Source organism: Malaclemys terrapin, chromosome 4 (genome assembly GCF_027887155.1).
Source record: "Malaclemys terrapin pileata isolate rMalTer1 chromosome 4, rMalTer1.hap1, whole genome shotgun sequence".
In the NCBI taxonomy this organism is placed as follows: Eukaryota; Metazoa; Chordata; order Testudines; family Emydidae; genus Malaclemys; species Malaclemys terrapin.
Window position 1 is genome coordinate 110271443 of NC_071508.1, and position 27327 is coordinate 110298769.

General features: G+C 44.4%; 1 protein-coding gene across 3 annotated transcripts in view; it reads left to right on the forward strand.

The window, feature by feature from the left end:
• LIN52 (lin-52 DREAM MuvB core complex component) overlaps positions 1–27327 on the forward strand; it is a 95264-nt gene that overhangs the window by 20968 nt on the left and 46969 nt on the right. The window contains exon 6 of one of the 3 annotated variants that reach the window (XM_054027223.1): positions 9272–9477. The exons of the other annotated variants lie outside the window; for them this stretch is intronic. Coding sequence (XP_053883198.1) covers positions 9272–9312 — 41 coding nt within the window. The 3' untranslated portion in view covers positions 9313–9477. Of the gene's footprint in view, positions 1–9271; positions 9478–27327 lie in introns of those variants that run through there. 3 annotated transcript variants of the gene reach the window in all.

Genomic DNA, 27327 nt, shown 5'->3' on the forward strand with positions numbered 1-27327 from the left:
CCCTGACGGGGCAGGGAGGGAGCACCACCCAGACCCACTCCATTCTGAGCTCTGCTCCAGCCTAGCCTTGGCTGAGCCCGGGAGTCTCTGATTGTTGCCTGGCTGCGGCTCTGCACCAGGCCCTATGCCCAGCGTTGGCCACAGCTCTGTTCCTGACCCCAGACCTGCCCCCAGCTGCAGCCCCAGCCTTGGCCCCCTTACCTTTATCCGTGCACCCTGAGCCATGACCCTAATCCCGGCCCTGGTTTGGGGACCACTGGTCTAGAGGAAAGACTGATATCACCTATTGTATTGTGCCTCAGCCTCCTGAGCTACTGCACTGGGATTTAGTTGGAGAAGGGTTAACCCATTTGCAGCTTCAGTTCTTGTGAACGGCAGTCAGGCATAAATGTTCTGAAGATGAGGATGATCCTGAATACAATAAGGTGCTTAAAGATGTTGGATCCCAAAAGCTGATCTTGATTCAAATGGAAAATCAGGCCGCCATGGTCTTTGTAGACAAACTGAGGCTCCGAGTTGTGTGTCTGTGGCAGGAGGCCCTGCAAGTGTGGGAGTGGGCTGTGTCCCACAAGATGGTCCGAGTTGCCATATACATGTCATGGGAAGGAGAATGTGATCTCAGGCACCATGTTCTGACATTGTATCTTCAAAGGGTCCTCCTGTCACTCGGCCTACTCCATTCACGTATTAATGTCAGAAAAGGAAGGGGGTGTGGGGAAAAGCTCAGCCAGGCGTTAACTGGTGCCTTGTTACTGAATGGCAGTCAAAAACTGAGAGACTGCTCTGACAAGGGCTTTTGGGCCCTTGTGGCTGGTCCATGCCCCCAGTGTCCTTAGTTTCCTCCAGCTTCTCTCCCCTGCCCCTGGCATTAATCAACGCTTTACCGGTGTTGATCACAGCAGGGTTACCTGTATATTGATGTCCCTAAATCACATTTTCCTTCAGGTCTTGGCTCTTGCCAGGAGGGAGGAGAGTTTCTTCTCTCACAATATGGCTAGCTGGACCTGCTTGCAGGAGGGCAGTGTGTCCTATTGGATAGGGCATTAGACTGGGACTCAGAAGACATGAGGTTCAATTCCTGGCTCTGCTGCTGGTTTGCTGGATAACCTTGGGCAAGTCGCTTCCCCTCCCTGTGACTCCATTCCCCATCTGTAAAGTGAAGATAATGATATTGACCTCCTTTGTATAGTACTTTGGGATCAAGGAAAAGCACTGTACAAGAACTAGATATCATCAGTAAAGATTCTATCCTGTGTACTGGTCATTAGTGTCTCCTCTCTACTCCTGATGCCTGCCGCCATGAAGGAGTAATTTGAGTCTGGTCTGGGGTACCTCCGCATCTAGAAGACACAGTGAAATGGGGATTTAGTGATGGAATGGGTCTGATCATCGATTTGTGAGACATTGAAGAAGTCATTAAATGCTTTTACCAAGGATTGGAGATAAGGCTTCTTCACAGACCGCATGGCCCAAGAGAGTAAATTTATGCTCATGGGGTGAATGGAATTTGGTAGGAAACAAATATTTGTCTTCCAGTTTTACAGAGATTTAAATAGCTGTTCAGTGACACATTTGACCGGATGGATACCTTTTAATTGGGAGACAGTGGTGTTGCTCTGTATGCTCTGACAATCCTGCCTTCAGTCCAGCCTCCCTGTCTGTGGGTTGTAGCCCACGAAAGCTTATGCTCTAATGAATTTTTTAGTCTCTAAGGTGCCACAAGTACTCCTGTTCTTTTTCCCTGGTGAGGGTACTGAGCCGATCTTGGGGGCAGGTATTGAAGCGTCATCTTTCCACTTTTTCTACAATGGCTCTTGTGATGCACACCCAATGCTGTATGGAAAGACACTGAGTGGTGTGCCTCTAGCAGAACCTGCCTCGGTTTACTGGTGATGGTTCCACTTGTTCTGAGCATGAGGTCTTGCAGGAGCAATAACACACATGTTGCCTCCCCTTGCATCCACAGTAAGCACAGCCCTGAAGGCCCTGTTTCCATAATGTGGCTGGAGCAAGTCTCTGTGACAGTATCTCTAACTGGCTCATTAACTCCTGAGTGTTAGAACAAGATAAAAATGCCCTAAAGCCTCTTATCTGATGACTGGTGTAACCTGCTCAAAGCTCGAGTGCCTTTAGTTTAAGTTTGCAATGCAAGTGCCTCTCTTGAGAGTAATGAGCACTGATTAAACCTGAAGTGTCCCCTGAGGGCTCTACAACTGTCATGAGGGTGGTGGCTGCCCCCTCCCCAAAAAGGAAATCGGGGCCAGAAGTCCCACTGGGGCAGGCACTCTGTGAACCACCACGTGGCTGCCCCAGCTGTTCCATTTTGCCTAATGAATTGTTTTACAAGGAGAGGCTGGGTATTGTCATCACAAGCTGTCTTCCCTGGGGACAGAAGCCAGCCTGATAATGACTAATGTTAGTGATAGTAATTGAAGTGTGATGGCTCTCCAGGGACTGGCATAGTGCTTAGAGAGCTGTCAGGCACTTGTGGCTGGTGCAGTCCCATGAGTGCCTCAGAAACGTTTTTTAATCGCTTGACTTCCATAACTACAGTTTCCGTGTTTTCCCCACATGGAAATAAAGATTTTTGCAAACGAGTAATGGGGCTACCCTGTGAGCCTTTTGACATTCTGCTCTGATGTGATTGTGGTGGGGCCTGTGCCATGTATTTCTGCCCCTGACTAAGCTTATATGCATCCTTGCTTCCTGTCTATGTGTGCTCTGTCTGTCTCTCTACGTTTATTGATTTTTACCTGTATGTATGTTTAGAGCCCTGCATATGTGGACTGTGTTTGTGGATCGAATGCGAATACAAATTTTGTATTCTCACAGGGCTCTATGTATGTTTCCTTTCCTGCCCTGCCTTGTGTTTACATAATGCTGATCCCCGAGCCTGTGGATTATACTTGACATTACTAAAATATTTCAACTGGATTCCTAAACATCAGGGGATCCCTGAGCCCTGTAGGGCAGAGTCAGCTGGTCAGCAGTGCAGTCGTTTGCATTTTGTTGGGTGTTTAAACCTGAATGTAGTGTTAAATGAAAAGCCTTTGTGTCTCAGCTAGACTGGCGCTGGGAAACAACAACTTCCCATGGACTTGGGCCAGAGTGCTGACTGGATCCTACTTGCAGTATTGAGTGAAATTTTTCTGCTAATTGTCTAATTTAGTGTGTACACAGCCATGGATTTGGGAAACAAATTATGAGTAGCTGGAATGGGTAATCATGGTCTTTAAGTAACAGCTTGGGTCCCAAAGTGGCTTCTCTTCTCTGCCCTATCAACCCCCCACCCCACGCACCCTTATAGTCCGTTGCTTACTACAGTTCCTTGCTGGGAATGGCAGGTGAAGCCAGGCAGGTTACGGGAATGTTTCATGCCAAATATAGGACAAACCAAAATTGTACAAATACAGGAAGCAATTATTGTTAGGAATACAGGAATTGCCATTCTAGATCAGACCAGCATTTTATCTAGTCCAGTCTCTGGTCTCTGACAAAAAGAAGAACAGGAGTACTTGTGGCACCTTAGAGACTAACAAATTTATTATAGCATAAGCTTTCGTGGACTACAGCCCACTTCTTCGGAGTGGGCTGTAGTCCACGAAAGCTTATGCTATAATAAATTTGTTAGTCTCTAAGGTGCCACAAGTACTCCTGTTCTTCTTTTTGCGGATACAGACTAACACGGCTGTTACTCTGAAACTGGTCTCTGACAGTGGATAGTACCAAATGCTTTAGTAGTTTAAAGAAACCCATGGTGTACAATTGTGGAATAACCTGCCCCTAGGGGAAGTTTATATCCAACCCTATCTGTTATTGTTTGTCTTATGCCGGGAAGCGTCATGGTTGATATAATCTTATGTTTTTTCATTCTATTTGAGGTAGTGGTGGATGTTATTGTTGTTGTTATCTGTGTATAATCCTTCCTTGAATCCAGCTAAACTCTTTGTCTCAGTATCACGTGGCTGTGAGTTCTGCAGATATTATGTTTTATATAGTTAACACAAGTGTTTTACGTTTGAGTTCATTGATTGTCCCCACGGTCTTGTATTATGAGAGAGGGTAGGGAGCATCCAATCAGACTTCTCTGCACCATTCATTAGTTTACAGACTTCTCTTCATCTCCTCTCTAAACTAAATACTCCTAGTCTTTTTAGGGCAGTTCTACACTTAAGAAGTTGCAGTGGTACAGTGACACCAGTGCTGCTGCCCTACTGCAGCATGTTAGTGAAGATGCTACTGTGCCGATGGGAGAGCTTCTCTTGTCAGCGTAGTTAGCTACCACCTCTCGCAGAGGTAGATTTTATGTCAATGGGAGAAGCTCTCATGTCGACATAGCACTGTCTACACTGGGGGTTAGGTCGGTATAACATCATCACTCGGGTGTGGATTTTTCATAGTTATACCAATGTAAGTTTGTAGTGTAGACCTGGCCTTAGTCTCTCTTTTGTATGAAAGTCTCTTTAGGCTTCCAGTCATTTTTGTTACCTATTGCTAAACCTCCTTCTGTTTCTTTTACACTCTTTTTGAGATGGGCTGACCAAATCTGAACACGGAGTTCTGAGTGAGGATGTACTATATAGTGGTATAGTATTTTCAGTATATTTTGTCCCAATCTGTATATATGCTAACACTTTTGTTTGGTTTTTTTTTGTCTTCCACTGCGTGTTGAGCAGAGGTTTTCACAATGAAACCGCCCCCCCCACCCACGTGGTTACAGTTACATTAGAACCCAGTAATGTGTGTGAGTAGTTCAGATTATTTCTTCCAGTGCACGTTAGCTTGATGCAGAGTCAAAGTTTGTCAGCTTTATGCAAGGGCCCCTGGTTATCTTGAAACACATTTTTGTACCAGGTTCATTCACTGATTGCCACTGCCTTATTCCATTTTTGCTTGTTCTATTTCTTGTTACAATTTGAAGAAGTATTAATTTCTGCAGAATTTAAGCTACAATTAAAAAGAAGTCTAGTCATTGTTGTGAAGAACCGTCCACATGTGAACTGAGTATAGCTGCTGTAATGTTACCTTCCTGAAACTACAGATGGACAGCTCCAGTGCCTTTGCAACTCAGTTCATAGGTTTGCCGAGCCTCTGCAGAGTGAAATGAATATCTAGTGAGTTTCAGCGCTGCTATTCAGAGCCCTGTGGGTAGAAGTGATACTGTAGAGAATCCATTTAATCTTGCAGCTACTTGAAAAATCTATGAGCGGCTGTAGAGAGATACTAGTGTTATTCACAGAAGAGGAGGACCAAAAAAGGAGGCTGGGAGAGGGATAGTGAAGGGGAGTCCCTCCTCCCCCACCCCTTTTCAGCAGCCAGAAGGCATTGGAGTGGGGATAAAAAACAAAGTACCTTCTCTATTCTGGTTGTTAGGGGGGACTGGAGCTTCAAATTTGTCAGACATCCACTAATCAAGCAAGATCTAGGGGTCCTGGTAAAAATCCCAGCTGATTGAAGGAGGAGGGATGAGAACTGGATTGTTCAGCAGGGCATTGGCTCCTGAACCTCACTAGTGACCTCACTTTCATCAATCATATCTGCTTCTGGCTAGCAGGTTTAGCTCTCCAGGTAAAAGGTGTTGGAACTTTTTCAAGCCCGGGCATACCATGCGAATGAGGTAGGAGTATTACTGCTGGGGCGCCTTGTAGAATTTGAACTCCTTGAGACCTTTCAAGTGCATAGGCAATTCCAGTGTTCCTTTGTCTGTTTTGTATGTAGATGGACAGAGCAGGTTAGGGGCTTCCTCATTTTAAAGAGTGAACTGGGCAGATTTTCGAGTAGAGCTGCTTGCAAGAGATGAAGTGAGAATTTTATATGCTAAGAATACATCCAATCTGCTCTTTCAGAAAGTAGCACAAATCAAGACGAGCATTTAGACATAGGTGAAGCATGAGATTGGGTGGGGTGGATTTGCAGCAGGAATTATATTCTAGGTTTTATAAATTTGCTGTGAGACAATGTTCATTGCCATGTTTTCTCTGTAATGCAGAGGTATTACTCTGCCTCATCACAGCTTTTATGTTTTGCTTTCTCTGTCCTGGAACCTTTAATGAAGAGGAACATGACATGAGTAGAACAGGAAAAGAGCTTCAGCTGGAAATGGCTGATTCCACCTGACCCTCTTTCTCTTAGTGTAGATGGAACAATTAATACTTTCTCTCTTTCCTCTGGCTTTTGTTTTCTTTGAGGGTTGCTGTTCACTTTTTTTCCTCAAGAATTTGGGCCTTTCACCAGGGCTGACCAAGGTGGAAAGGGAAACCAGCAGGGTGCCATGTTCAGGGAGGGGAGGAGAATGAAATTAATTTCCAGTGTTCAGGCGTGATTCATGCTTATAATCTCTTTCTCATGGTTCTTAGAGGCCTCCTCCTCCCGCCCCCCCCCCCCCCCCCCGAAATCAATGGAAATACCCCCGTTGACTTCATGGAGAGTTGGAATAGTTCCACACTGATACCCTGATTCAACGACAGGCTCTTTCTTTATGGTTTTAAATGCTATTGAATATTCTTCTGTGTTGAGTATGGGGATTCCTTTGGCCTCCACCTCTCCAGTGAAAATCACCCCTTGAAGATGCTTGATTTTTTTTTTTAAGAGCTAGCTTCTGCCTGATGGAAGAGCTTTAAAAAGGCATTCTGGAAAATGTAGTCTTAAATTGAAAGCCAAAATGATCCATAGGAAATAGTCACTGGGACTTTATGAGAGGGTACTCTGGGAATTGCATCCCACTAAAGGGGAAGGATTTTCTAGGATTCACTAAGTCATGGCCTGACTGCTGAAGGGAGTGCTTAGCACCATAGCCAGAAGATTGCATGTGCTGCATTTTCTCATCATATTCATTTTAAGTTCCCCCCTTCTTTCAGTGAAACACCAACTGTTATACGTCTATTTTGGTAATAGAACCCTACTTTGTTTCCATATAAAAGAATGTTTTGAAGGCTGTCTCTTTGTGAATTTTTTAATCTCCAGGAGATTGACACTCCGTGGACATCCAACATCCTCAAGCCTTAATAACAAGGCTGACAAATTAGCATGCAGGAAACTAATCTCAAATAACTTGCAGTGTTTTAATGTATGCCTCAAACACATGGAAAGACAGACTTACGGCTGACATTGTCCAGCTCTTCCATCATTGCGTTTGATTTTTTTTTTCTAATGTCCCGGAACAGAGGGTGAGTTGACATACCCTTTTTTTTGCAGAAATTTTCAACCATGGTGTGGAGAGGATAAAGTTGCATTTACTCCTTTTCATGGATATAAGACTGACTGCTTAGTTATTTGAATTTTGTTTTCGTTCAGTGAATTTCCTCTTATTCATCTTACATCTTTGGGATCCTATACCTACCAATAGTAACATGAAAGAAGGAAAGAAAACCTGCTCTACACCTGACATAATCCTTCTGTTGGGTAAATAGAGATTTTGGTTTACAGATTAATCTTGAGAAAGTGTTGTTACTGAATGGATTGTTACATCTTAGTCTAGAGAATAGTGGTGATTTTAAGAGATCCGATATTGATTAAACAAATTCTCTGTATTGTATTTTACTGAAAGACGACACAGATTTTGGAAACAAAAAGCCCAACAAAACACAATCAAACAAATAATTATCTTAGGCACATTCATTGTTCTATGCCAGGGGTCGGCAACGTTTGGCACGCGGCTCACTAGGGTAAGCACCCTAGCGGGCCGGGCCAGTTTATTTACCTGCTGACGCGGCAGGTTCGGCCAATCGCGTCCCCCATTGGCCGCGGTTCGCCGTCCCGGGCCAATGGGGGCGGCGGGAAGCTGTGGCCAGCACATCCCGCGCTGCTTCTCGCCGCCCCTATTGGCCCGGGACGGCGAACCGCGGCCAGTGGGGGCCGTGATTGGCCGAACCTGCTGCGTCAGCAGGTAAATAAACTGGCCCGGCCCGCTAGGGTGCTTATCCTGGCAAGCTGCGTGCTGAACATTGCCGACCCCTGTTCTATGCATTCATCGTTTTGCATTTACAGGAACAACTACACATGTAGCACTTTGTACATGCGTGATTACTACACATCTAGCACTTCATCAAACATTTATTTTAAGCTACACAGTGGTAGTAGTTATTTTGGTGCCATTAGAATCTGTCATGGAAAGCTTGACTTGTCAGATCATGGGCTTTTTGGTGACCTGCAACAAATACAGTATATCGTCTCAACCCTTCGGTGTATATGTGGACAAAGTTAGTGAACATGCCCAATAGCAGATTATTAAACCTCTAAGGCTCTACAAGTGATTTGACAAACACTGAGTTTAATAAACCCCACATTGAACTGTGAGTTATTAAAATGTGCTTGCATCTATATCACCTTAGGTTTTGATCTCAGATCTCCTCATCTAAGCAGGATCAAGCCTGGTCAGTAATTGGATGGGAATCCTCTAAGGAAAACTCAGGTGTTGCAGGAAGAAATGTTGGTGATTCAGTAGATAATGCTTTTCTCTCTGAGTCAGTACTGAACTATTACCCCATCATGGCTCTAGGGGGCTCTGTAATGTTGGAAATGTTGTGTTTTGGATGAGATGTATGACAAAGGTCATGAAGACTTGGGGTCATTAATCCCATACATTTTTTGTAAGGGTGGGATATTAACCTCAGTTGTCATGGGCAAAATACCAGCATAGGTAATTACAGTCTAATTTTCCCCAGCAGCATCAATTAAAACAAAAGCTAAGAGGGATCTTATCTCTACTATGTTGTGTAGTGCTGATGTATGTTTAAATAGCTGCCACATTCTTCCACAGAGGTAACTATTTAAGTAGTGGGGGAAATGATTCCTGTGTATGTACTGTATGAAACTCTGAGTAAAAGGCACGAGAAAAATTACAGTGTAGGAGTGCTGAATGTGTTTACAAGAGACACATGAAATAATTATTCTATCACTTATTGAAACCATGCAGTACATTAGTGTACAGCGACACACAAAATATACAGCAGAGTAATAGATATTCCCCATTAAGTTGTGTGAAACTGTGCATTTCAGAAAGGGAAGAATGATACCTATAGTAGACTGTGCCCTATACTTATAAACCTGGCCTTGTGAATTGTACAGAAAACTTACTCTATATTCTGCATCAAGATCTGTTGATTATGTGATGCTACAGTGGGAGAGACTGGAAATTCTGTAGCAGATTCATGTAAATTAAAATGGCAATTTTAAATGACTTCAGTAGGAAAATAAATCAAGCAATAATAACAGTAGTGGAATGTTTTCCGTTGTGTTACTAAATTCTATTCTCCTATGTCTGTGTTTTCAGTATACGCTGTCATACAAGATCAATGCATAACTCCCTCATAGAAGCTGCCATGGAGGGAGCTGAAGATTTTGGCAACTAGTTGGGGACACTTGGGGCTTTTGACAGATGGAGAGGCAAAGGAGGCAGTTTGGGATTGTGGGTTCAGCACTTCACCTATATGATAAAAGGATCAGCAATGTTATAATTGACCATGTTGACACTGAAACCTAAATAAAACAATTTAACGAATAAACACTTTATTGGTATAAATGGAGCAATCCACAGCTCTCAGAGCAATTGTTTCTGACTGACTGGAGACTCACAACCATAAGGACTAGAAAACAACTTTTCTGAAAAGGAAAAGCTTAGACTCTTGAGCACAATTCAGCAGCAAGGGGTTGGATTCTGTTGCAGATGCCGGTGCAGATTCTACAGAGTTGTGAAATGCATGTCGCCTTCCTTGGATATTCTCTGTACAAGCAGGAGTTTGTGTGTCGACAATAAGAAAACTATGCTGAATTAGGCCTTGATTCAGCAAAGCACTTTAAACATGTGCTTAAGTGCTACTGAAGTCACGTTTAAGTGCTTTGCTGAATCAAGTCCTGTAACTTGCTCAGGGCTGGTTTCTGTCATGTTCTGTCAAGGGTATATAAATATTGTAGCCTGAAGTCATTGCGATGTACCGTGGCAAGATTTAGGAAGGGGTCGGATAACTTTATACCAATTGATGACATTTGTAGGGCTGAAAGCTGTGATGGGTTGAGGGCACTGTTTGTCCAAAGTCACAATCTGATTAGTTTTATTGGGCTTGTTTGATCATATCACAGCTGTGCATCAATTTCCAATGGTGCCTAATTGGGACCGCCTTACTGAAACACACAACGGAGAAATTATATTTAGATCTGTTTTTCCTATTTGTTTCTTATCCTTTTTCTAGAAACTACTTTCACAGTGGAAAGATACTTTGTATAGTCCCCCAACCCCAATTTTTTTTTAAAGTTTTAGTTTAATTGAAATGTAAATTAATGAATGCACACTATTAAGAATTAAGCTGCTGGTTCATTTCTGAGACAGTTGACAGCACTTGGGTCCTGCCAACACATCTGACACATGAATCAGTAGTTTACTCATACTCACCCTTTCACGGTGTACTGCTGTAATGATGGGGAAAATCAAATCTAAAGCTCCAGGGTATGAGCCAGTTGCCACAAGGGTCAGGAAGAAATTTATCCTGTGTGCAGCATTGTGCATTTAGCCAAGTGCACTTTGTGTGACTTTTTTCCCCTTACTCTGAGGCATCAGTTATTGATCCCTGCTAGATGGACCAGGTAGCTGATCCAGTATGTCAGTCTGTGACTTATGACAGCTGCTTTTGTTTTCCTATAGTCTGCAGGCTGTAGGTCTGGTCTAAACAGAGTTGCACTGGTTTAACTAAAGTTGTGATTTTAAACTAATTTAGTAAATAGTACAAACTCTCGCATGGAAACTCTTAAAGAGATTTAAATCTGGTTTATAGTTTGTCGTGCATCTGTAAACTTAACCAGTTTAAAACTGGTAAGTGTTCACAGAGGGGTTTGCACTAGTTTAACTAAATCAGTTTTTTATTTGATTTTTAGATAAATCAGTTTAACTTCTGTGTATAGACAAGACCTTAGTGTAGCATCCTCAGTCTCCATTATTTAAGCAGTGAGTGCGTTAGTTATGAGTACTTTCTTGGTCAGTTAAAGACTAGATCAGAGCATTTAAGTCACAGGACAAAAATGGTGATTTGTCTAATAACAGTGACTCAGAAATGGCTATTAGAAGGACACTCTCAAATTATTTAAGCAAACTTAATTATCTGTTTCCAAATAACATCTTAGTTTATTAGTGACCCTGTCAATTTAAATCTAGACAATTATTTTAAAAATGAAATAAATAGAACTCTTGGGCACTACACCTGCCTCTGGACATCTTGACAGTTTTTGTGGTTGAGCAGCCCCATTTTCCTATTTTCTAGAAAAGGTTTTTCTCTTTCCAGTTGCTTTGTTAAAAACTCACAAAAACAACAAAGGAAATGGTAAAATGACTACACACAAATGCGGAGTCGGGGGAAGAGAGAAGAATATTTTCCCCTAATCTCTCTTAATTATAGTGATCTCAGATGTTACAAGTAGTCAGTGTCTAAAAAAAAAAAAATCAAATGTGTTTTTTAAGATGTCACTTGAAAATGGAAAGAGTTTAAATTTTTTTATTTAGTTTTCACTATTATGGCCCTGATTCTCTAGAGACCTATGTGCAAGCTTCACTTTACACATGTGAATAGTCCCACTGACTCAACTGGGACCACTCATGTGCATAAATGTAAGCATATGTATAGGTCTTTGCAGGATCAGGGCCTATGTTTGCTCACCTTTTGCATTTTGCCCACTTTGAAGTAGAAGAGTAGAGGTATTTGTTGTTGTTTTTAATCAGTTTCAGTTTCTGATTATTCTGAAGTAGCATAGAGCTGCAAGGTACAGTGGAGTGTTTGCTTTAAAATTCCAGTGGCAACAGTTAAATAACGAAAACAATTCTATTGGTCTTAATTTTTCCAAAAGCTGAATTTTACAAAAATCAATATTTTGGGCTGAATGGGACCTGATGGTCCCTTTAATGTTATTCTAAACCTCTTATGTTAAAATTTCTTGGAAAGTATTGTTGTTTTCCCTTGCTATATGATTTCACTGAGATTCTTAACCTTACTCAATTTAAGAACCACTTTTCAACCAATCCACATTCAATGTACTTGGGATTACAGTTTTAATAGTTCTAATGAGTAATAATACCCGCTTTGTGATAAACAATCTAATGAATTCTGGTGCAGCAGGTTCTGTGGCCCTAAATCTAGTGACCATGCTAAGGGTCACTGCAGTGCATTTCCCAGGATGAAGCAGCATGCTTCCCTGTAGCTAGTCTGCCTGCTGCTTTCCTGTTAGAATTCAACATGCCAAGCCCACAGCACCCCGTCTCTCCTGAATGGAATTCAAAAAGACACTTACATTTCCATAAATAAATTAGGAATTCAGTGGCTTCTTCCGGCTAATCAGGGCAGGCTGATAAACCTTGCTAGCTGTTTAATAAATGAATTGTGACTGATTACCTATTAATATGGACGCCTCAGGAATTCACCCTGGGGGAAGCAGAGCAGTGAAATAGAGAGGGGCACGGCCCCCTGGGAAATCAGGGCTTCATGTTTGCAGCTTAAATATCTCTGTGAAGTATCAATAAGGAGGTAATTGAATTTTGAACACAAACATGAGCGCCGGATGGATGAAGGAGAGGGGGGCTCTGATCATCTCTTCTATGCCCCTTCATACTCCCCTCCCCTTTCCCTTAGAGACCACTCTAGTGAAGATAGATGCTAAATCCATTAAATAAAGATTAGACTCTGTCGTGGTAGAAAATGGCAGCTTAGCTAGATCCCTGGGCAAATTGGGACCTTTAGCAATACAGAAAATTAAAATATACATTTTTAACAAGTATGGTATCGACACTGTAATAATGAGCGCGTGGCTTGTGGGGTTTGCCCACCTTTCAGAGGTGCTTTTGTTTGGCTACATCACTTCCTCTTGTTTTCAATACCAGCCTGTTTTGTTTCTCTGAAGCAGAGAAGACTGTAGCTTTTTTCACATTCTGTCCTAGTGTTTTCTAGGACCCTGTGGTTTGCTTGTAATTAGAGTTTCATGAGGGAGAGCACTACCCTGGTATTTGAATAGAGAAATACTCCCTTCAATTCCAGGATGTCCAATCAGAGGTACTTGAAGGGTAGTTGGAGACTTTGGAGAAGACAAGAGAAGGGATTAGAGGCTGAAATAAATGTAGATGCTGTTTTACATGGACCTTGTTTCTGAAACGTAAGGCTTTTGGTTTCTTGTTTCCTTTGTTATAGGCCAAATACATTTTTAGTATGGCGAAGGGGGGAAATTTAGCATTAGCACTTGTATCATAAAATGTTAATGTTTTTTGTATGTGTTACAATGAGTGTATGAAATAAAGCTGCATTGGACCACAAGTGGGTTAAGTGCCCTCCTTCCTGTATATACATACTCTACCAGATAGACTCAGAATTATGCATCAGGCCTTATTCACATGTGAATGTGTCACAGTCTCCATTGCAGCAAGGCCCTCAGATGCTCATAATAGGTCTTCAGCTTCCATGCATCTATAGGGCAGAACCACAACTGGAAGGAAGAGACTATCCTATTAAAAAGCTTGTCAGTCTAGTTTTGCCTCTTTAGGTGAATGAGATGCTCCTGCATCAGAGCCAGACAAAACAACAGCAATTTTTCTGTTTCAAATGACCCTCTTCAAATCTGATCATCTTTGACCTGTCTGGCTTCAGAGAGCTGAGGTCTAACAAGTATTCCCAGTGGGAAAGTTCTTGCTCCTCTGGACGTCGTATCCCAGAGGGATTTTTTCTTTGTTTTCTTTCTCTTCCTATGTCTGCAGCTGTGTTTACACCTTCCTGGCAGCCTTTCCATGGAGTGCAGGCTGTGAAGAGAAGGCAAAGAAGTGTAAGGCAAAGACTTGTTCCTTGTGCTAGTTCCCTGTAATTCAGTATTAGGCAGGGTGCTTTGCATATTCTGACAGTCTAGCATCTTCACAGCACCACTTCTGTGCCTGCAACCCCATCTCTAACGCCAGTAACCCAGTATGCGTAAACTTTGGTACCAGCTCCATCTGTTGGAGAGTACCCAGTTTCTTCCTCTCCCTCCTGAGGGCAGAACAGAAGTTGGCCACCTACAGGGCAGTTGGAAAAAAAACCCCATGAACATGCTTGGACCTGCTTCAAAGACCATGGATGCAGCAAAGGGTCTAGAAGTCTCTACTTCCAATCCCTTGGCCCCTAGGGGTCAGAGAGTAGCTATGGGGCACTGGAGACATGAAGCAAGTGAGATTCTATTCCCTTTCCATCTGCTTCCTTCCCTCCCCAACTGACAATTGGACACCCCAGTCCTGGATCCCAATGGTTTACTCAGTTGTCTCCTGGCCTGCGGATTCCCCAGATTGGGTCAACAGTGATTTCTTCATTCAGCAAGACTTTTTGAGGTGGCAAATTATTCCCTCTGAGCTGGCTCAGCCTTAAGCATTGCCCTTAGATAGCACCCAGCTGGTTATATCCTTATGGGACTTCTCTTCTTGGGCTAGAGGTTGTCTTGCTGAGGACACTACCCCCCTAAGCAGATAGATTAGGATGCTTACAGAGCAGCAGTTACCCCAGGAAGTGGGCAGTATCTCCCTCTTAGACTCTCAACCGTAAATCTTACCCAAAAGGAATGTCACTGAGATTATTTCCTTAAAGAAATTGCCAGAAAAGAAAGTTTTCTCTACCTTCTCCTCCTCAATTGCATTGGCTGGTTCCAGGCCCATGGGATTGTAGAGCCAGTGCTCGGGGAAGGGGCAGCGTGCGGAGCCCCGTGGCGCCCCCGCCTAGGAGCCGGACCTGCTGCTGGCCGCTTCCAGGGCGCAGTGCCGTGTCAGAGCAGGTGATTAAGGAGCTCCTAATGCAGCTATATTGGCCTCTTACCATTCTTCCTGTCTTTCCTAAGCATCAGAATAGTTTGGTTTTATGCCTTTTAATATTGTCTCTTTGAGAAACTGCCAGCTCTTCTGAACTCTTTTTTTCTTAGTTTTTCTTCCTATGGGACCTTACCTACCAGTTCTGAGTTTGTTAAACCAGCTTTTTTAGAAGTCCTTATTCTGCTGCTTTTACTCCTTCCTTTCATTAGAATTATGAAATCTATCATGTCATGATCACTTTCACTCAAATTACCTTCCACCTTCAAATTCACAACCAATTTCTTCCAGTTAGTCAGAATGAAGTCTAAAATGACTGCCTCCCTGGTTACTTCCTCCCCCTTCTAAAACGAGAAGTTATCCCCAGAACATTCCAAGAACTTATTGGACATCTTTTGTTTTGCTGTATTACTTTTCCAACAGAGATGTGTGGGTAGTTAAAGTCTCCCTTTGCTACTAGATCTTGTGTTTTGGATATTTCTGTTGTTTGTTCTAGAAATGCCTCATCCACCTCCTCCTCTGGATTTGGCAGGTTATCACCCCTGCCATAAGGTCACTCCTTCCTTCGCCACCCTGCCTCACCCCACCTTTATCTTCATCCAGAGACTTTCAGCTGGTCTGCCTCTCACCTCCTTCTGGACCTCACAACAAGTTGTATACATTCTTGATGTATAATGCAACACCACCTCCTTTTTATCCTGCCTGTTCTTCCTGAACAAGCTGTACTCCTCTATACCAATATTCCAGCAATGAGATTTATCCCATCAAAACTTAGTGGAGCGAGTTAAGTCATAATTTAGCTTATGTACTAATACTTCAAGTTCTTCCTGTTTATTCCCCATACTCCTTGTGTTTATATATAGACGTAAGATTTCCCCACTGTTCTCTTTTTTTTGCTTCTATGACCTGTTGTACTTTTCCATTTCCTCCCAACACCTAGCCTTCTGTTAAGGTCACCTTTATTTATACCTACCTGTGGGCTTTTGTCACTTTCCCCCTTTGAGCCAGGTTAAAGCCCTCTGCACTAGGTTGGCGGGTCAGTGTCCAAAAATGCTCTTCTCCTTCTTAGTCAGGTGGACCCCTTCTCTTCCCAACAGTCATCCTTCCTGTAACAGCATCCCATGATCAAGGAAGCCAAAGCCCTCCCATTGCTATCATCTGTGCAGCCATGCTATCATCTTCAAGACGTGTCCCTCTGTCTGGGCCTTTACCCAAAACGAGGAGGATGGTTGAGAACACTACCTGCACCCCCACTCCTTCACCCTTGCTCCCAGAGCTCAGTAGTCACTGCTGGTCTGCTCAGGGTTATACGTGGCAGTATCATGAGTGCCCATGTGGATGAGCAGCATAGAATAGTGCATAAGCAGAGAGAAATGGATGAGTCATGACAACTTTTCTGTGACTTCACAGATGCGGGCTCCGGGCAGGCAGTGTACCTCACAGGACATCAGATCAGCAAATGGATACCTCTGTCCCCCTCAGAAAGGAGTCTATGACCACCCCCACCCTACATTGTCTTTTCTTGGGTGCAGTGGCTGTGACCCTCCCAGTCTTGGGAGCATGTGGCTCCTGTTCCTCGGCCATTGGGGTCTGTTCCTCCCTTCCGACTGCCAGTACAGCAATACTGTACTGGCAGTCGGTTGTTGACCTTGATGGACGGGGGACTTGGGTGGGGGGTAGAGCACTTTCTGCTGCCCAAAGTGGCCAGCAGCTGTCTCCTCCCTGAAGAGCAGCCAATTCTGCTTCTTCCTCTGGTGCCACTATATTTTTCTCTAGTTGGCTAGCACCCTCCATGCCAGACTTCTTTATATGTATCCTGTCAATGGAGTCCTCATGCTCTCAGACGCTACTTAGATGAACCAGCTCCTCCTGAATCTCATACCTGCTTTCTGATAGACTCCACCAACAGACACCTCTCACAAGGGGTGATTCGCCAACTTTTGTCAGCTGGCGCATGCAGACTGCATTCCCAGCAAGTCAAGGCCAGGACCTGGGTAGAAGCCCCCAAGGTCTGGATGCCCCTTTGGCCAGGACCCCCGGAGGTGCAGGCAGAGGAAGAGCTACTAGTGGTGGTTTCTTCCCATTGTGGGTTCTACCTGCCTTTTGGTCTTGTGTTGGATCTAATGGTATTTACCAAGTTTCTTGTAGACCTTTGCAGTCCTTGGATAGGAAGAGGTCCCCATTTACCTTTTCCTAGTCTAGACTAGTGCTAATTGGAAATGTATCAAGGGAGATGTCCAGTATTGCCATGTATCATGTTTTGATAAATTGGGATGAGAGCCAACTACAACAAGCTCAGTATATTCTCCTTTTAGGAACTGTGACACAATCCATCAGAGAGTATTTTTCTCCCAGGAGAGACAATCCAGGCTTCAAGAAGTAGCTCTGTCAGCCACCATCCTTCCCTCCTCATTGTTGCAAGCCCTAACGGATGTTTTCGGTGAAATGCTGTGATGGTCCTTTCCTAGTTATTGGTTGGTAGAGTAGCATCACCTAGTGATTGGGGCTTAGGCCCATGACTTGTAGTTAGGTTGTTGGTACAGGAGCCCGGGCCCTCCCGCTCCACAAGGCTCTGACCCAGGGCCCTTTGAGGGCTATCAGTGCTCTGACAGCCAGGGGCTGCTTAAGGCTGCCCTCCATGGGCCATTTCCGATCACCCCCCCTGTGATTGTCCCAAAGTTGCCATCTTAGTCTAGGAGGCATGAATGATGTCCACTGACCATAAGGCACCTTCTGGCGGCTGAGTGTAGCTGGGGTAGCTCTCCTCCTCTCTCAGATGGCAACTGCCTCCTTCTGCAGTATCGCCCACCCTCCTGGGCCATGTCAGTCCTAAGGCTTTCCTCTGCGGGGGGGCAGTCCAAACAAAAGAAAGGGGAATTAACAAAACTCAGTCCATATGAAAGGAAGAGGGGAATGCTTCCCTCTCAGACTCTCTATAGCTGGCTCTTCCTTCCCTCAGGGAGGGACCCTTGGGCCATTGTTGTGGGGAGAGATTCTGCCTTTCCCTCAACACTTCTCTGCTGGAGCTATGGGTAGCAGGTCTGCTCTCTTCCCTGGTCTGCCACCAAATGAGCTGCTCCCCTGCCATTTTTATTCCTCCTCCAGTTGGAGCATTTCCTACAGGTGTGGCAGGGCAGGACTGGCTGAGCCCAGAGCAGTTCCTTAACCCCTAGTTGCCAAGTGTGGGGGTTTGTATACCCTATCACAGATGGTCTCTCATCAACATCCTTCAGTGGTCAAAGCATCATGAGACCCCTCCAGACCTTCCTCCTATTACTCCCATTATCCACTGGGTCTCACTCTTCAACAGTAGAAATTCTGCTGATAGTTGTCCAGTCATTTTGGTGGACAAGACTTTGCAGATTTACCAGTGGCCATCCAATAGTGGGACCTGCTCAGCTAGTCCTCACTTCTGACACCAGGCTGTAGGAGCTTATTCAGAGGACAGGACTTAAAAAAAACTCAGCAACAATTGGCTAGTATTAGGAGCAATCCACTGCACCCTTCAAGCTGTACTACCTTCTCTCCCTTACAGAGGGATTCTGTGCATGACTGGCAATACCTGAACCATGGCCTATGTTAGCAAGCAGAGACAGTCCAAATCGTCTTCCCTGTAGAAGGAAGCACTCTTCTGATATCTTGGGCAGAAAGGAATATTTAATTTCTATGCACCTGGCACATAAGAAGAAAATTAACTCTATAGCAGACTGGCTGAGCTAGTTTCTGATCGATAAGAATAAGATTTTGTCATGGAGGTCACAGATTCCATGACTTTCAGAGACCTCTGTGACATTTTCTTCAGCTTCAGCCCAAGGCGGCATGAGCCTCATGGCTCTGGAGCCACCGGGGGTGCTGGAGGCTCCAGAGCTATCATTCCTACTCCCCCAGCCCCACCTGTTATTTTTAGTAAAAATCACAGACAGGCCACAGGCTTCCATGAATTTTTGTGTATTGCCCGTGATCTGTCTCTAAGTTTTACTAAAAATAACTATGACAAAATCTTAATCTTATTGATAGACCAGGCAGAGCAGGCTCTATATCCGGGGTCTTTCTTCATTTGACCAAGACCCTAAGGATGTCATCGCTGGATTTATTTTATAGATTCAACAAAATGGAGACAATAGACATAGATGCTCTCTCCCAGATGTGACCCAATATCCTCTTACATGTTTTTTTCCTCCAAAATTTCTAATTTCCAGGCTATTTTGGAAGATCAAGACGGACAGATAATCCTAATCATCCTTTATTAGACAAGGTTGTCAAATCTCTTCAGTATAGCAACCAATATCCCTTCCCTCTGAGAGAGTCATTTCTCCCACAGACTGATCTACCTGCTGGATCCAAGGAAACTAAAATTAGTGGCTTGGCTTTTGAGACATGTTTGAAAAAGGGGTACTCTATCAGTGTGATCAAACCTTTGCTGGTCTCTAGTCTGCCAGCATGGCATATACCCTAGTATGCCCAAGGTTTCCCACATTGATGTAAGTTGAAAGGAGTTTCTCTGTCTCTTGCATCCATTGGCTATCCTAGAGTTCTCACATGATGGTGTAAATGTGGGTTTGTCAATGTGTACTGTTCAATTTTAAGTACATAAGAATGGCCATACCAGGTCTGACCAAAGGTCCATCTAATCCAGTATCCTTTCTTCTGAAGTAGCTGCTGCATCCAGAATCCTTCAGTCAGCAGGCAAGAAGAGAATTTCCAGACATCAAAAGAAGCTTATAGTTGCAACATTTACAAGCCTGCCAAAAGTACACAGGGCTCAAGCATGGATCTCAAGCTGGATCTGAATGCTCTCGCAGAACCTCTCTTTAAGCATTGAAGAGAAGAATCTCTCTTTTAGAAAAAACAATGTAATGACTTCTAGCGATCATGTCATCAAGAAGGATTTCTGTCCTGGGAACCCAGTCGGTGCAATCCAGTTGCTGCACCTCTTGGGCCAATTAAGTGGTCCTCAGGATAGATCCTGTCTTATGCCTACGATCAACTCACTTTCATTGAGAGCACTTTCTCCTCTCTCTGCCCAAATCCACACATCCTTTAGAATGGAAATGACATTTTCTGGATGTTTATAGAGTCCTCAACATATATATCCAGCACACAAAGTTCTTCTGGAAATCCTCAGACCTGACCTATTCTTTACTAGCCATCATATCGAGGCAAGACAGTACAGGAGGATTCAATGGACAATCTTAGAAGCATACTGAGAAGGTAGAGCTCACTGTTTGAGTGATGACAACATCACAAAGGGAAAGGTACATTTACTTATGAGGAAATGCATAAAGCAGCAACATGATCTTTTGTGTACGTTTACTGGATTCTACAAATGATAATGCCATGCTTTAGTGAATGTGGCTTTCAGATCTGACCCACCTGGGGATATAATAACTCACGGAAAACATTAACATGCTGTTTTGTTGTTTTCAGCAAGAAACGACCTTTTCATTGGCTCTGTAGTAACAAATGTTTGTCCCAGACTTCTGTGGTATTACCTTATCTGACTTGTTCTGTGATTATCACTCTTAGCTATAGACATCATCTATAACTGGTGGGCTCTTCAGGATGATGGTCCTTCCCTCTTCTTGTGTCTGGTTCTGCCCACTAGCTGCGTGCTGCAGGCAGTAGATCATTGCGATGATCTGTGGACCTTCCTACTCAAATTATTTTTTTTACATAACATGGATATATTTTCCCATTCTGATGGCCTTGTCAGTAAACCTGTGTACACAGAACTACATGCTGACTCCAATGTCCTAGTGCTTCCAGGACGGACCATAGCCAACACTGGGTTTCACACCAAGACATCAATGCTCTTCCTGTCAAATTTAATTGAAGGTACTTCTCCAGGGTGCTGGATTCCTTGCACCTGCACCATATGCTATTAATCAGAGAAGTAAAGTTTGTGATTACTAACATGAATTCAAAGCTAGCAGGTAATGCAGGAGAGTTGCATCAAATTTTATTGTAGCTGAGTAAGAACCAACACCCTCCCCCTTACTCCTCATCAAGGATTAAATTGACTCTGCTTGTTTGCTTTTCTGGCCACAGTGGTAGTGCTGGGGAGTAGCTGCTTAGTAAGTAGTTAAACACATACCTTTGGTCTCCACATCAGGACGTAATATGGAGAAGAGATTTGTTGCTGTTGGGAGGTAATAAGAAATGCAGCTCCCACTAACCATAACTGAAATTGCCCATTTTATCCAGCAGATGGCATTGAAAATGCACCCCCACTATTCTTTCTTCTTACAGCTAAGCAGTGCCTTAACTCTTGCAGGCCACGTTTTTCCTGTTTCTTTGGTGCATGGTTGCAGATCACTTCTTAATGCAGACAGGGATTTTAGAGAGTCCCCACCTAGTGTGGAAGGTAAAAACTGGCACCTGCATGGATTAATGAGCAAGGAATGTAACACTGGCTTTACTGTGTCTGACTGGCAAAATCTCTGCTTTCTGGATTTCATAACATTTCTTTAAATGCCACAAATCCTAGATATACCCAGTACTTGGACAGCCCTGTTAGCAAGCCTCTATTTCCTGACATTACATTGTCTGTCTATTTGCCTATCTAAGGTATTTCTAAGTTGCTGATCATCTTGGTATTTATGTGCCATGTGGGCAAATAAGCAATGATATGGATGCTGAGCTTTCACTAAGTTTGGCACTGAAGAGAGCATAATTTAAACTCTTCCTTGTGAGTGGTGACACAGTGGTCACCAGCTCAGACCTTGTGTCATACTCCCAGAAATGGCTGCAGCTTTCTCCAGGCAATAGCAACTGGTGCATTTGCAAATCCAGTGTATGTGGGTCATATGTGGAAGGGGGATGTTAGATTGTTTAGGATGAATGCCACTTCCTCTAATTAACGCATAAGGACAGTGATCTAAGTCAAATGATAACCAGTCATGGCAACAAAGCTATGAAAATAAAGGGTTCTTATACTTCCCCGGTTCTGCTGCATTTTCCTCTCCTCTTTATGAAATTGCCTCTAATTACCTGGAAGTACATTGCTGAATATACAGGAGTAATATAAACAATGAGCTAATGAAATCATTGAACATAAATAAAAGCTGAAGTATCTTATTGTTCCCAAGCAGCTTGATTCAGGTAAGCTGTGGAAAGTGTCCTTAAACGCCCTTCTAAACCCTCACTCCTGCCATGTAGCCTGCAAGAAATAAGTTACATTTAAATTAAAAAGTATGCTGTATCCCCCCACTGGCTCCCTCTTCTCTTATTGCATCAAACATAAGCTACTTGTCTTCATTTTGAGGCCTTTCACGTCCTATCCCCCACCCTCCCTGTCATCTCTCTTCACTATCAAGAGGTTGACTCCTGCCTCCAGTTGACCCATGATGCCAACCTCCATCACCCACCTGCTAAATTTTCAAATAGGCACCTTCATGCTTTCTCCTATGCTGCCTCTTGTGTTGGGACTCGCTCCCTGTGAACATCCCCAAAGCTATCTCATTATCCTCCTTCAAAATTCTCCTTTGTGTGAGGCCTACAAAAAACGTAACAATCATTAGGCTGCTGGTGTGCTGATACTGCCTACCGTGCTGACCAGTATTGTCTCATTGTTCCCTTGTACTCCCTTGTCAGTCTGTCTGCATCCATCTGTTGTAAGCTCTTTTGGTTAGGGACTGTCTTTTTGTTCTGTGTTTGTACAGGGCTTAGTGTAGTTCGGGCCTACTCCAACATGAGGGGGCCTAGGCTCTATGGTACTGCAGGTAATGTGTTGATAGGTGTGCTGGGATAGCTAGCACACAATATTTAGTTTAAGGCTTTTCTCTAGTAGTAAGATCATAAGTATTTTTCTTGTTTTTCTATTTGGATTTTGTCTGGCCATTAGTCTCCCTCTGACATGGCAGATGGGGCAAGAGATCAGGATTTGGGACTTCTTGTCCTGACAAATGATCTCTGTTGAGTCGTCTTCATGGAGGATGCCTTGGGGACTCAGGTTCCTTTGACTGGCCTTCCTTCAGTAACTGTGCTGATACTGAGGGTGCCAGAAGGCTCTTCAGACTCTTTGCCTAAGTCCTTGGAATGACTGGGAAAAGATCCCAGTCATTTGTGTGTGTCTGAGCCCAATATTAAAAAATAATAATACTTAGCTATTTCATGGTGCTTTTCTTCTGTCAGTCTCAAACCACTTCACAGCACTTCTGCTGTATATATCCTCAATGGGGAAACTCAGGCATGGAGAAGGGAAGTTACTTACATAAGGTTACATAGGGTTACCATACGTCCGGATTTTCCCGGACATGTCCGGCTTTTGGGGGTTCAAATCCCCGTCCGGGGGGAAATCCCCAAAAGCCGGGCATGTCCGGGAAAATCGGGAGGGAGGGATGGAGGGCTCGGCCGGGGCCGGTGCGGGGCCGGGCCGGGGGCATGGTGCCGGGCCGGGCGCGGTGCCGGGCCGGGCTAGCAGGGGGTGCGCCGGGCTGCGGGGCCGGGCGGGGAGCGGGGGGGTGCGCGGGGCCGGGCGGGGAGCCGGTCCGGGGTAGCGGGGGGGGGGGGGTGCGCCGGGCTGCGGGGCCGGGCGGGGAGCCGGTCCGGGGTAGCGGGAGGGTGCGCGGGGCCGGGCGGGGAGCCGGTCCGGGGTAGCGGGGGGGGTGCGCGGGGCCGGGCGGGGAGCCGGGGGCGCGCGGGGCCGCGGGCCGGTCCAGGGTAGCGGGGGGGTGCGCGGGGCCGGTCCGGGGTGGCGGGGGGGGTGTGCGCGGGGTCGCGGAGCCGGGAGCCGGTCCGGGGTTGCGGGGCCGGGCCGCCGGGGGGTGCGCTGGGCCGCGGGGCCGGGAGCCAGTCCGGGATAGCTGGGGGGGTGCGCTGGGCCGCAGGGCCCGAGCCGACCCAGGCTGGAGCCGCCGGGGGGGCCAGCCTGGGCCGCGCCTCCTCCCCCCACACACACCCCCCCCTTACCTGCTTCAGGCTTCCCGCGAATCAAATGTTCGCGGGAAGCAGGGGAGGGGGCGGAGACTTTGGGGAGTGGGCGGGGCTGGGGGCGGGGCCGGGGCCCGTGGAGTGTCCTCCATTTGGAGGCACAAAATATGGTAACCCTAGGTTACATGGCAGGTCATTGATGCCCAGTCCACTAGACCACACTGCCTCCATAGCCATAGAAGTTGTTGCATCCATCAAAATAAGTCTTCAGATTCTTTCCCTCTAGTAGAGTGGTCAGATTCTCCAAAAGTTTGTAGTGCTGTTTGTATTCTCCTACTCCCAAGAATCGGGTGTGACGGTGGATAGTTTAGGGCTTGTCCACATGGTGGGGTAATGTGCACTATGAAGTGTGACTTCTGAAGAGTACTAATGTGTTGTGCACTAATTGGTCCATGTAGACCGTGCTGGTGTGCACTAGAGTTCCCTAATGCGCTTTACTGTAGTACTATTTCAAATAGCAATATGTTAAAGCATACTAGGGACCTTTTAGTGTGCGCCATCATGGTCTACACAGACCATTTAGTGTGCTTGAGAAATCACACCCCCATACTGTGCATTGCTGCACCATGTAGACAAGCCCTTAGTTCACACAGAATATAAAGGAACATCTGAATAAGCCCTGCTCTCAGATGGGTCCTTTCAGAGAACTCTTGACACAAGCAAACAACCCAGGTGGGAAACTGACTGATGAAGGAAGTTAGGTTTCCTGCTCTTCGAAGGAATATAGGCCAAAACACCCAAGAGCAGCAATACCCAAAGGGTAACAACACTTTGGCTGAGGTTGAATTGGATGCTCCCACCTGAAGCCCTGATTTCAGTTTTGGTATTAAGACTATTATATACTTTTGGGACTGAAATATTACATGGTTGATGATAGCACAGAGGGGATTTATTTTTCTAGTTCAGATACATCCAGGCTATGACCAAATGCTGCCATTTCTTCCTACCCAGCATATTGAAACGTGGAACCTTTCTTTCTGTCCCAGCAGTTAAAACACTTGTTCATATCTTCAGTTTCCCATCCTGGTTATTGCACTTTCTCCGCAGCCTTTCTGATACCCATGTTGCCTCCTCCTGTCAATCACAACAGTTTAGGTGACATTCCGCACCCATCAATACAACCATGTAATTCTCCTCTTTTGAATATCTTAACTGGCTCTTTGCTCACCTTACTCAGTGTAAATGTCTCATCCTTGCCTTTGAGGTCCCATAAAACTCTGTCTCCATGGAAGGTGCTCATGACTCAGTGATGGGTATGGTACTAAAACCTGAACAGAATAGAATCTAAAGAGAGCTTGTCTCTTTATCATGCCTCCTTTTACTTCACTACTATTGCTAATCTTGACCCCATCATAGCATGTCAGACCCTTACCCTCTCCTCATTCATATCCTTTCAAAAGACTCACTACTTCTGCAAATCCCACAAACACCCACATTGAGTGTCCTTCTAATGCCAACATGCTAGATAAAGAGAGGAGGAAAAAGGAATCTAAGGCCTGGTCTACACCTACAACTTAGGTTTACCTAGCTGCTTTGCTCGGGGATGTGAATTTTTCTGTGTGACATACTCTAGCTGACCTAAGCCCCAGTGTAGATACCACTAATCGACTGAAGAATTCTTCCTTTGACCTAGCTACTGCCTCTTGGGGAGGTCACTACATTGTCAGGAAACCCCATCTCTTCACTGTAGCAAATGTCTATATTCCAGTGCTACAGCGGCACAACTGTAGCATCTGTACTGTAGTTGTACCCTAAGTTAGTGCTCTCTTCTGGGCCTCCTGTTTTTTGTTTTATGGATTATTAGGTCTTTGGGGCAGGAACTCTCTTGAATGTTTTGTCTCTTGTACAGCTCTGAGAACACTGTTGGGCTCCTTACCAGCAAGTAGCAAATAATATCTTCTGCTGTCGTTATTTAGAGTTATGTATGAACATGTTTTTTACGAAAAATTTTATAGTGCATTGATAATCAAACAAAGCTATTAATTAAACTTAAATTTGACATGGACTTTCTTCCTCAAGGAAGACTCGTTTTGATAAGTTTGGCAACATCAGAAATAACTGCGATGATATGAGCTGAGTCAGGGAGAAGGTGTCTAGAACGGGGTGCCACAAGGATCTGTGTAAAGGGTAATCTTATTAAATAAGCTGGACTGGTAGCAACATCTCTATTAACATTGCCTATTATTATGCTTGTGGGTTTTTTTGTTTGTTTGTTTGTTTTGAGTAAGAAGTTGAAATTTGGCATGAAGACTGTCCTCAAATCAGACTCCTCTTGAAAAATGTGTCCAGATTTGGCAGTTGTTAGCCACAAAAAATCAGCATTTGTGAAAACTGTTTGCACAATTGGTAAACGCTCTGGCAGTGTTCCAGCTCCTGCTGCACTACCCGGCTTTCCATGTACCCCTAAGCTGTGGTGAGCCTGCTGGAGTGTTTCAGAATACCCACATGATTCTGTAGCTCCCTGCAGGATACAGGGAGAATGATGACTCTTCCTCCACTCTACATAAATACTCTCTGGCCTGAAGTAGGCACCAGGTTGGGAGACAAGAAACCGTGATCGGAATCCCACTCTTCCTCAGATTGGCCTTAATTCTCAGCACTTTGCAACCATTTTTATTGGCCTCACAACCATTCACCAGAAGGAAAGCAAGTATGATTCTCCCCATTTTACAGATAGGATAACTCAGGTTGCACAAGGTCACTTCTGGAAGAGTCTTTAGCATTGTAATAATTTCTCAAGATAGTCTTAAAAAGTGCATTTTTAATTCCTAGACGGTCTGTTGCTTATAAATCAGGAGACTTCTGTATGAGGAGAGATTGAAAAAATGGGGATTGGTTAGATTTGAGAGGGGACATGATACAGGTATATAAAATAGAGACCAGTGTAGAGAAGATCAATTGAGAGTACCTACTGACTCTTTCTCAGCCCTAAAAAGAAGGGAGATTCAGTGAAACTGAAAGGCAATCAGGCTAAAACTGATAAAAGCAATTTTTTTTTTTTAACACTGTGCATTGTTAACCTGTAGTATTCACTGCCACAGTATCATGGAGGCCAAGAATTTAGCAGGATTCAAAAAAGGTTCAGACACTATCATGGATAATAACATCCATAGTTACATTAGAATTAAGTATTTTTAGGAGGGATATAAAACCTCATGCTGCAGGGTGTAAACTAACCATTCCTGAGGGGTGAGAGCATCTTTCTCTATGGGAAGGTTTTTTCATAATTGTTCACTATGGAGTTTCTTGCATCGTTCTCGGAAGCTTCTGATACTAGCTACTGACAGAGACAGGATGCCAGACTAGCTGGATCACTGATCTGATCCGGTCTATCAGTTCCTATGTTCCATCATGTTCTTGTTACTGCAAGCATGGCAAATTCTCATTTAATATGAAATCACATTTCTGTAACGTAGAGTATCACTCTTTTTGAGGGATTGCCTTAGATTCTGTTGATAGGATTTTGTACACAAAATTTTACTTTGTGATATAGGATGTAAATTCAGCTCAGGTTTTTGAGTAACATCTCCAGGGAGCACACTATTATTAAACCTTTTCCAGGGTGTCCCCAGTGGCAGCTCTATAGAGCAGGTGGCTTGTATGGCACA